At 37.7% G+C, this 12,073-nt stretch overlaps 1 protein-coding gene across 2 annotated transcripts in view; it reads right to left on the minus strand.

Annotated features, from left to right (window-relative positions):
• Window positions 1-12,073, minus strand: part of LRRK2 (leucine rich repeat kinase 2) — a 159,409-nt gene that overhangs the window by 94,542 nt on the left and 52,794 nt on the right. For both annotated transcript variants that reach the window (XM_061206211.1, XM_061206210.1), the window contains 4 exons: window positions 4,682-4,826; window positions 4,412-4,551; window positions 2,312-2,440; window positions 2,067-2,237 (listed from right to left, as the gene is read on the minus strand). In XM_061206211.1, coding sequence (XP_061062194.1) covers window positions 2,067-2,237; window positions 2,312-2,440; window positions 4,412-4,551; window positions 4,682-4,826 — 585 coding nt within the window. The remainder of the gene's footprint in view (window positions 1-2,066; window positions 2,238-2,311; window positions 2,441-4,411; window positions 4,552-4,681; window positions 4,827-12,073) is intronic.

Consider the following 12,073-nt stretch of genomic DNA (forward strand, 5'->3'; position numbering starts at 1 on the left):
TCCACTACTTACCTGTAGAGTGTCCTCAGGCAAGTTACTTAACCTTTCTGTGCCTCATTTCCTCTCCTGCATAATAGGATAATACTAGGACTTATTCCTAAGGTTGTTGTGAGGAGTTTATTAAGTAAAGGGCTCAGAGCAGGGCCCAGGTGATAATGAACACCACAGAAGTGTCTGCTATTATATTTATTCACAATTCATTATATTTACTCTTCCCACCACGACTTGATGAGTCATCTTCAGGTCTCTATTCATGCATTTTCACACCCAATATTAATCCTCCATATTCTTCTCTACCAATCATGTACATTACATTATTATTTACATTCACCTCAGAAAACCTAAAGAGATTAACTCTGTCCTTGCTCTGAATAGTTCTTAATTATGCAGCATTGGTGCATGAATAGTCTTGATTATATTACTTTGCACTGGTACAAAATAAGGTATGTTCAATCGATCTACCCACAATATTTAATCAACATTTATTATTTGTTAGATACAAATAATCTCTGACAACTAGGATAAATTCTTTACATTTAATACACCCATGGATGTAAAGATCTGATTTTAAGAAGAAAAGATATAAATAAGTACATTAAGTCCAAAAGAACTTGGGAAGAAGAGTAAGGTAAAAAGCCTTTTGTATAGAAATATTTGGATAAATTGAGAGAAAAGTAGAAAGCACTCCCTGTGGAGAATGTAGAGTAATTGCACTCAAGTGATTTTAGGTATGTTGTTTCCCTAGGAAAAATCTGAAGGGGAAGTTTCTTTTCAATCCAAGTAACATTAACTCAATGATCTCAAGATCACACAAAAGATACACAATAAAAACATATTAAATTATTGAGGAAAATAATTTAATTATCTTTAATAACAGAGAAGCAACTATTTTTAATGTTGCTTGCTTAAATGAAATATGACTAATTTAAATAATTTGATTATGTATTTGGTTTTAATGCATAAATTAATTGTGCACGAAAATGAGTTACAGGTTCAGTTTCTTTTTAGGTAGATTGCTAATTAGTACTAACTTAATCTTACAGTTGACAAATTGATATGAATCCATAGGTGACTGGGAAATTAAATAAAGTAAGGCTTTAAAAGTAAATTATTGGAAAACATAGCACTCTGCTGGTTATTTAATAATGTATATTAAATCACTACATAATTGCTTTGTTGGAAATATTAAGTATCCAGAAAACATATGTAGTGCTTCCTGAATGCTATTATAAACGCTAAAATTTATAGAATGAAGACAAACTTGAAATAACATGTAATGCACTCTGATAAATACGTACCGAATTCATACTGTATGTAAAGCAGTGAGTTAGATATTCTGAATGATACATAGATGAACCTTGTACATCTCTACCTTCACATAACTCACAAAATATAAAGAGGTGTACATAAACTGTCACGGACTTACACAAGAAGTAAATCTTTATTTTGTATGGAGGTCTGGGAGTGTGGGGAGGGCTTTATTGAGGACAAGGAATTTGGGTTAGATTTTGAAGGCAAAGCAGAAGAATTAGATAGATGTGTTTGCACAGTGCATGAGGGAAGGGAGAGAAGGGAAGCAGGCCCAGTGCCACACAACTGCAGGGTGGCCCACAGCAGGGTTGTCAATGTGTACAGCACCCCAAAGTGTGCAGTACATAGCCTACAGGGCCACATGTGGTAGCCCTGAGGGGAGAATTTTCTAGAGAGAGAAACTGAAAACAGAGAGAAAATGGCTGAAAGATGATCAAAACAAGATAAAACCATGTGTTGTATGGTGTGTGGCTGGAGAACGATTTGCACAGAGTTGCATAGTAGGAGACACATTTGAAAAGTTATTTATCAACTTAACAAGCTAGGTAGAAAAGTAAAATGAATGATTAGATAATAACACCTAAGGGACCCTATTACCTCTGAAATTCTGTGAATCTAAACTCCTACAAATCACAAGCAATTGTTCAATAAACTGGTAAATTCTGTAGTGAAGAATAATAGGATGTAGATAAGAGCTATACAATGGCAGAGTCAAATTACAGAAAAAAGACAAAAGTGAGTCCTTGAATATTTACCTGACAAATTAAAGAAGCTGCTTCTTTTGCTCGATTGGCATCCGCTCCCAACAGAAGCAAGCATTCAACCATGATGCTGTTATTCTGATCACATGCTCTCTCTAGCATCACACTTTTTAACTCATCATCCATAGCCAATTTTGCAAAGCACTTGCAACAAAGATTTAGAAACTAAAAAGAATGGAAGTGAGGATTAGAGTCAGCTAAATGTGTAACAGTTAGAATACAGGTGAAAAACATTGTACCTGTTGATCCTTTTGCTCCATGATGTTGGAGGACAACTGATGGAATATGACTGAATCAAAGGAATGATGCACCAGCAGCTTGGAAAAAGACATTGACAATTCCAGTACTGTCAAGATTGCCTGAAATCCCTGAAAGTGTGATCAAAAATAATAACAAAGCAATTGTGGACAAAAAAGAATAAATAAATAATGTGAAAGAGAGACTGTATATGGTACTTAAAACCTTGGATGTTCACTTAGCTAAGTAGATGTATTTATTAGATTTGTACTTTAAAGCTATAAACCTTGAAACAATGAAACAAATACACCTTGCTCTCTCATTACTAAGAAATAAGCAGGTGCACAGAGAATAAGATGCTAGTTAACAAACTATCATCTAGCAAAGCAGGAAAAATACCTAATACAACAAAATCTGCCTTTTAAAGATTCCCTGCCTGAAGCCATACCTACAGGTTGAAAGCCAGATATTAATCAGGATTAGAACAGCAGAGTCAGCAGTGCCACAAATCCAAATAGACCAGTGATGTGAATTGCTTATTACAAGATTGCAGATCAGGTTCTCTAAATAGCTTAGCATTTCCCCTAACATTTTTGTGCTATCTTCTGAAATTTTAACCTCAGACAAATGTGAGTTCCTAGATTTTATTCACATTGAGTGCATCTGAGAGAAGCTCTAAAGACACTCTGAGATTTACATCCTTGTAGCAAATCATTTATAAAGAACTGATCAGTACACCATTACTTTTTAGAACCACCCCAAGAGTTGTGAACTTCTGACTTGACTATTATATAGCTTGGGTAAACTCACCAAATATCAACTTAACTTCTAAGATTTTTATCTTTCTAGTATATATTAATGAAATCATCTAAATGTTAAAATTATTATTTTGAGCTCTTAAGATGCTGAGTTTCTACAAATGCTTCCTAACATTTGACGGGAGAAATAGTATTAATCTATGCAGGTCTGAGCAGCATGTGGTCCACTAACCTCTAGAGCAGAGGTCCTTGCAAACTCAAATGAATGCAATAGCAAAGCAGGTAATGCAAATGCATAGAAGGCATATAATTCAAGTTAAAAACTTATAAACACTGAACTGGCCAAATAAAATATGTTGACAAGCCAAATTTAGCCCACTGGTCAATAGTTTACAACCTCTACTATAAAAATCCTAAAATTTATGCTTAGATGAATAAATACTGACTGACAGCTTCATACCTGCACAAAATAATTTCCTTTCCCTAGGATTACTTACAATCAATTCTGCCTTGGCTTTAATCAGCCTAGGTTGAGGCACATTACAAAAAGCAGATTTATAAAAGACATTTTGGTTCTAAAACACATTTTTGGTTGTGTATTCAGCACTTTATAATTTAAAATCTTACATGCATTATCACATTTACTAATAATGTCTGTGCAAAGATTAGAGTTTAGACATTTCCACTCCTGGTGAAGGCTGCCATTTATGAAAATATTTGATTTATGAAAGTTGTAAACTCCATTACTAAAAAACCACAACCAAGGCAGAAACTCTTAAGGAAACTATTTGTTTTGCTAACATTAAAAGAAAAACACTCTGAAACAATTTACTTCTTAATCTCCCCTAAATTAATCTTAAACCAGTATCTTGGATTCCTTACAGACAGTTAATATAGATCCCATTTTAAATTTTGCTTGATGAAAAATGTTTAAAATATTGTTTCACTGCAAGAAAAAAAATCAAGGGGCAAAATTACTAGGTAAGCAGCTAACAATAAAACACAAAGAATGACAAACTTCAGAATAATTATAACTTTTACTTATCTAAAATCTAAGCAAATAAAGCTCAGCTAGCTTAAATTTCTTTAGCACATTCTGTGCTCTTTCATGGAAAAGATAAATGACAAATAAACATACTAATTTTAGAGATTTAGTAATGAAACAGGATATTTTGAGATTCAATCCAATTCTCTTCATCTACTATAATTAAAATACTACAAAATGATAAAAATGGTTTTCAATTAACTAGAATATACCCATTAACGCAAAGTGGGAGTTACACCAGCTGCTCTGAAAGAGAAATCTGTACAAGATCGCAATTCCCTTCAAGATAATGCACATACTTTCATCTGTATTTCACCAATATCCTTAAATCGTTGTAGGCTGGAAATCACAATTTTTGCCAGCAGATGCCCAGTGCCTGTGCATAAATTCTTCTTTGTAATCAAACATCCTATAAGACTTAAACCCAGACACTGAATTTCTAAAACAAAAAAGAAAAAATAAACAAAATTTATTGTTTTAAATCTCAAAACTGAAGAAAAAATTTAAACATGTCCAACCAACAGCTAAAGGCCTATAAAAATCTAAATCCTGAGTTCAGTTGTACCAACCTTGGTCATCTGGATACATCTGCAGTGTGTGAAGCACCAAATCAATAGCATCTTCCAGGGATAACACCTCTAATACATCAGGAAAATGCGCTATAGAAGAAATTACTTTTAATCCACATTTCTGAATCCCAGGATTTCCAATGAACTAAAGTCAAAAAGAAAATTAAGAATATTTGCTGTTAAAAAATGAATTATAATACTTACCTTAGTTAAAGCCAGCTATAGACTGACAAAATATAAACTAAGTAGTCTAAATAAAATTACTATCCTTGATTCTGCCTTATATCACAAATTACTTTTATTTATTATTAAGAATAACAGCTAACATTTTAATGCTCATTAAGTACCTGTTCTGTGCCAGGCACTATACTAAATACTTTTACATGCTCTCCTTTCCAGGGCATTCTTATTAAACACACACTAACATGATCCCCATTAAAAGATGAGCTCACTGAGGGTTAGCGGGGTGGAGTAGCTATTCCTAAATTCTCACAGACTGTACACTACTGGGAAGATACCAAATCAAGGACATCTGCTCCCACAGCCTAAATTCTTAACCAGAAAAATCAGTGCTGTCTCTCACCATAGAAAATACGAATTGAAAATTTACTCTTTACATGCTTTACATGCCATATCTCATCTGTTTCCCCTCAACAGCTTCATCCAATAGGTTCACCACTTTAAAGATGCAGGGACAAGAGCTCAAGTCACACAGCTAACACGTGTCAGGCCTAGTACTTGAATATAAGTGTGTCTGCCTTAAAAGTACAGAATCTTAATCACTATCTCTTCCAAACTTTTCATCTCAATTCCTCCAGAATTTGACATTATTTGACAGGTATTCTAATAGAGGCCACTTCTTTTCCCAGGCCATCCTTCTCATTGACTGAGAAGAAAACAGGCAACACCACACTTTCCAACCACGTGACAATCACAATCACACTTCCCCTCTTCTGATGTCTGTGACGTATACCTAACTCTTACAGTCTGCTTTTCCATGGTGCTCTTTAAACTTCAACTATGATATGAATGCCCACCTAATAGTTTTCCTTTCAAAAATTACAATGCTATCTTTCTGAGGACTTTTGTTTTCACAGACACTAGTTTCATGGTTATCTTCACTCCAAATCTCTGATTGAGCCCACCACACGTTCAACTATAGAGCTGAAATAGCTTCTAGCCAGACCTCAAATTCTGATGTAGTCTCTTCAACCAAAACCTCCTACCTTCCAGCCTTTCTCACTTCCATACTGTCAATGAACAGATTTTCATTCATTTCCCAATCTAGTCCCTCAATACCTCTCAAGTGTCCTTACTCAGCATTTTTCTTTGTATCGGTTATGGGGAGAAGCATCATTTTCTCATCCTGCGTCCTTCTCCTCCACCCCGTAACTGCTCACCTTGGACATCATTTCCTCTATCATTTCAACAAGACACTCATATCCTTGCCTCCCCTGGCATTTTTTCCCATCATAATTTCCGTCTTACCAACTCCTTGAGCAGTAAAAATATATCAGCTTTGGAGCCCATTAAATTTGAGTTTAAATTGTCTGATCACTCAATAGTTCTATGAATCTGAGGACCATTAACAATGAATGAAATAACATTTCCTGAGAAGTGGTATTTACTCAGAAGGTATTATTCAAGAAATATAAAGAAATTCAAAGTGGTGCAAAGTGAAGCTGGAGGGATGGCTCAGTGTCTGTCTCGACTTCTTCACCTCTGAAATGATCCTAATAATGCAGTGTTGTTAGGAGGGTGAAATGAGATAACTCATCATCCATGCAATAAACATTGAGTGATGGCACAGTTTAGGCCTTGGGCTGAACACTCTTCTCAAAAGTGAAAGCCTTCTCACTGGGAGAGAGTATCCCTAACTTGGTCTTCCATGCCATTGAGCTACCACTTTTCCTTCATTTCTAAACTTATTAATAGAAAAGTCTACACCCACGACCCCCACATTCTTCCCACCTCTTAATTTCACATAATCAGACTTCTGTCCTAACCACTCCAAATTAAAACCATTCAAAGAAACAAGTCCTTTAACAGCTGAATTGCTGCTTTTTCCTCCCTTGATTTCCATGACACAGTAATCCACACCCCCCCCCTTCCCGGCAATTATTCTCAAACTTTACAACCATTCATTTACCCATCTCCTTCACAATCACTTCTTTCAACTCCAGACTTTATCCAAAGAACTTTTCTTAAAACTCTTCTATTCATGGATGGAATTTCACACACTATCATGGTTTCAAGTCACCATAACAACAATAGCAACAACCATAAGGATAATGCCAAAACCTAAGCAGCATTTGCTATGTGCCAGACTTTCTTTTAAGCACTTCATATATATTAACTCATTTAATCCTCACAACAACCCTATGATGTAGACACACAATTATTCTCCCTATGTTACTGATGAAAAAAAAATTGAGACACAGAAACCTTTGAGCGGGGGGTCTGGGCAAGATGGCAGAAGAGTAAGACGCGGAGATCACCTTCCTTCCCACAGATACAGTAGAAATACATCTACACGTGGAACTGCTCCTACAGAACACCCACTGAACGCTGGCAGAAGACCTCAGACCTCCCAAAAGGCAAGAAACTCCCCAGGTACTTGGGTAGGGCAAAAGAAAAAAGAAATAACAGAGACAAAAGAATAGGGACGGGACCTGCACCAGTGGGAGGGAGCTGTGAAGGAGGAAAGGTTTCCACACACTAGGAAGCCCCTTCGCGGGCGGAGACTGCGGGTGGCAGAGGGGGGAAGCTTCGGAGCCACGGAGGAGAGCGCAGCCACAGGGGTGCGGAGGGCAAAGCGGAGAGATACCCGCACAGAGGCTCAGCGCCGAGCAGCACTCACCAGTCCGAGAGGCTTGTCTGCTCATCCGCCGGGGCGGGCGGGGGCTGGGAGCTGAGGCTCGGGCTTCGGTCGGATCACAGGGAGAGGACTGGGGTTGGCGCACCACAGCTAGCAGGGAGGGAGTCCGGGAAAAAGTCTGCAGCTGCCGAAGAGGCAAGAGACTTTTTCTTGCCTCTGTTTCGCGGTGTGCAAGGAGAGGGGATTCAGAGCGCCGCCTAAAGAAGCTCCAGAGACGGGCGCGAGCCGCGGCTATCAGCGCGGACCACAGAGACGGGCATGAGACGCTAAGGCTGCTGCTGCTGCCACCAAGAAGCCTGTGTGGGAGCACAGGTCACTATCCACACCACACCTCCCGGGAGCCTGTGCAGCCCGCCACTGCCAGGCTCCCGTAATCCAGGGACAACTTCCCCGGGAGAACGCACGGCGTGCCTCAGACTGCTGCAACGTCACGCCGGCCTCTACCACCGCAGGCTCGCCCCGCATCCGTACCCCTCCCTCCCCCCGGCCTGAGTGAGCCAGAGTCCCCTAGTCAGCTGCTCATTTAACCCCGTTCTGTCTGGGCGGGGAACAGACGCCCTAAGGCGACCTACACGCAGAGGCCGGTCCAAATCCAAAGCTGAACCCCGGGAGGTGTATGAACAAAGAAGAGAAAGGGAAATCTCTCCCAGCAGCCTCAGAAGCAGCGGATTAAAGCTCCACAAACAACTTGACGTACCTGCATCTGTGGAATACCTGAATAGAAAACGAATCATCCCAAATTCAGGAGGTGGACTTTGGGAGCAGGATATATTAATTTTTCCCCTTTTCCTTTTTTTGTGAGTGTATATGTGTATGCTTCTGGGTGAGATTTTGTCTGTATAGCTTTGCTTTCACCATTTGTCCTAGGGTTCGGTCCGTCCATGTTTTTGTTTTTTGTTTTTGTACTTAAAAATCTTTTTTCTTAATAAATGTTTTCTTATTAATTTTTTCCTTATTTTCTATTTTTAAAAATTAAAAAATGTTTTTCTTAAGTTTTTTCATATTTTTTATTTTAAAAAATTAAAAAAATTTTTTTCTTAATAAATTTGTTACTTAATAATTTTTTTCTTATTTTTTATTATAAAAAATTAATAAATTTATTTTAAAAAATTAAAAAAATTTTTTCTTAATAAATTTTTTCTTAATGATTTTTTTCTTCTTTTTTATTATAATAGCTTTATTTTATCCTCTTTCTTCCTTTCTATTTTTTCTCCCTTTTATTCTGAGCTGTGTGGATGAAAGGCTCTTGGTGCTCCAGCCAGGCATCAGGGCTGTGAGGTGGGAGAGCCAACTTCAGGACACTGGTCCACAAGAGACCTCCCAGCTCCACGTAATACAAAATGGCGAAAATCTCTCAGAGATCTCCATCTGAACGTCAAGACCCAGCTTCACTCAACGACCAGCAAGCTACAGTGCTGGACACCCTATGCCAAACAACTAGCAAGACAGGAACACAGCCCCATCCATTAGCAGAGAGGCTGCCTAAAATCATAATAAGGCCACAGACACCCCAAAACACACCACCAGACGTGGACGTGCCCACCAGAAAGACAAGATCCAGCCTCATCCACCAGAACATAGGCACTAGTCCCCTCCACCAGGAAGCCTACACAACACACTGAAACAACCTTAGCCACAGGGAAAGATACCAAAAACAATGGGAACTACGAACCTGTAGCCTGTGAAAAGGAGACCCCAAACACAGTAAGATAAGCAAAATGAGAAGACAGAAAAACACACAGCAGATGAAGGAGCAGGGTCAAAACACACCAGACGTAACAAATGAAGAGGAAATAGGCAGTCTACCTGAAAAAGAATTCAGAAAAATGATAGTAAAGAGGATCCAAAATCTTGGAAATAGAATAGACAAAATGCAAGAAACATTTACAAGGATGTAGAAGAACTAAAGAGGAACCAAGCAATGATGAAAAACACAATAAATGAAATTAAAAATACTCTAGATGGGATCAATAGCAGAAAAACTGAGGCAGAAGAACGGATAAGTGACCTGGAAGATAAAATAGTGGAAATAACTACAGCAGAGCAGAATAAAGAAAAAAGAATGAAAAGAACTGAGGACAGTCTCAGAGACTTCTGGGACAACATTAAATGCACCAACATTCGAATTATAGGGGTCCCAGAAGAAGAAGAGAAAAAGAAGGGGACTGAGAAAATATTTGAAGAGATTATAGTTGAAAACTTCCCTAATATGGGAAAGGAAATAGTTAATCAAGTCCACGAAGCACAGAGAGTCCCATACAGGATAAATCCAAGGAGAAACACGCCAAGACACATATTAATCAAACTGTCAAAAATTAAATATAAAGAAAACATATTAAAAGCAGCAAGGGAAAAACAACAAATAACACACAAGGGAATCCCCATAAGGTTAAGAGCTGATCTTTCAGCAGAAACTCTGCAAGCCAGAAGGGAGTGGCAGGATATACTTAAAGTGATGAAGGAGAAAAACCTACAACCAAGATTACTCTACCCAGCAAGGATCTCATTCAGATTTGATGGAGAAATTAAAACCTTTACAGACAAGCAAAAGCTGAGAGAGTTCAGCACCACCAAACCAGCTTTACAACAAATGCTAAAGGAACTTCTCTAGGCAAGAAACACAAGAGAAGAACACCTACAATAACAAACCTAAAACGTTTAAGAAAATAGGAATAGGAACATACATATCGATAATTACCTTAAATGTAAGTGGATTAAATGCTCCCACCAAAAGACACAGACTGGCTGAATGGATACAAAAACAAGACCCATATATATGCTGTCTACAAGAGACCCACTTCAGACTTAGAGACACATACAGACTGAAAGTGAGGGGATGGAAAAAGATATTCCATGCAAATGGAAATCAAGAGAAAGCTGGAGTAGCAATTCTCATATCACGCAAAATAGACTTTAAAATAAAGACTATTACAAGAGACAAAGAAGGACACTATATAATGATCAAGGGATCGATCTAAGAAGAAGGTACAACAATTGTAAATATTTATGCACCCAACACAGGAGCACTTCAATACATAAGGCAAATACTAACAGCCATAAAAGGGGAAATCAACAGTAACACAATCATAGTAGGGGACTTTAACACCCCACTTTCACCAATGGACAGATCATCCAAAATGAAAATAAATAAGGAAACACAAGCTTTAAATGATACATTAAACAAGATGGACTTAATTGATATTTATAGGACATTCCACCCAAAAACAACAGAATACACATTTTTCTCAAGTGCTCATGGAACATTCTCCAGGATAGATCATATCTTGGGTCACAAATCAAGCCTTGGTAAATTTAAGAAAATTGAAATCGTATCAAGTATCTTTTCCGACCACAACGCTATGAGACTAGATATCAATTACAGGAAAAGATCTGTAAAAAATACAAACACATGGAGGCTACACAATACACTACTTAATAACGAAGTGATCACTGAAGAAATCAAACAGGAAATCAAAAAATACCTAGAAACAAATGACAATGGAGACACGATGACCCAAAACCTATGGGATGCAGCAAAAGCAGTTCTAAGAGGGAAATTTATAGCAATACAAGCCTACATCAAGAAACAGGAAACATCTCGAATAAACAACCTAACCTTGCACCTAAAGCAATTAGTGAAAGAAGAACAAAAAAACCCCAAAGCTAGCAGAAGGAAAGAAATCATAAAGATCAGATCAGAAATAAATGAAAAAGAAATGAAGGAAACAATAGCAAAAATCAATGAAACTAAAAGCTGGTTCTTTGAGAAGATAAACAAAATTTATAAACCATTAGCCAGACTCATCAAGAGAAAAAGGGAGAAGATTCAAATCAATAGAATTAGAAATGAAAAAGGAGAAGTAACCACTGACACTGCAGAAATACAAACGATCATGAGAGATTACTACAAGCAACTCTATGCCAATAAAATGGACAACCTGGAAGAAATGGACAGATTCTTAGAAATCCACAACCTGCCAAGACTGAACCAGGAAGAAATAGAAAATATGAACAGACCAATCACAAGCACTGAAATTGAAACTGTGATTAAAAATCTTCCAACAAACAAAAATCCAGGGCCAGATGGCTTCACAGGCGCATTCTATCAAACATTTAGAGAAGAGCTAACACCTATCCTTCTCAAACTCTTCCACAATATTGCAGAGGGAGGAACACTCCCCAACTCATTCTACGAGGCCACCATCACCCTGATACCAAAACCAGACAAAGATGTCACAAAGAAAGAAAACTACAGGCCAATATCACTGATGAACATAGATGCTAAAATCCTCAACAAAATACTAGCAAACAGAATCCAACAGCACATTAAAAGGATCATACATCATGATAAAGTGGGGTTTATTCCAGGAATGCAAGGACTCTTCAATATACGCAAATCAATCAACGTGATACATCATATTAACAAATTGAAGGAGAAAAACCATAGGATCATCTCAATAGATGCAGAGAAAGCTTTCGACAAAATTCAATACCCATTTATGATAAAAGCCCTG

Source organism: Eubalaena glacialis, chromosome 11 (assembly GCF_028564815.1).
Source record: "Eubalaena glacialis isolate mEubGla1 chromosome 11, mEubGla1.1.hap2.+ XY, whole genome shotgun sequence".
Lineage (NCBI taxonomy): Eukaryota > Metazoa > Chordata > Mammalia > Artiodactyla > Balaenidae > Eubalaena > Eubalaena glacialis.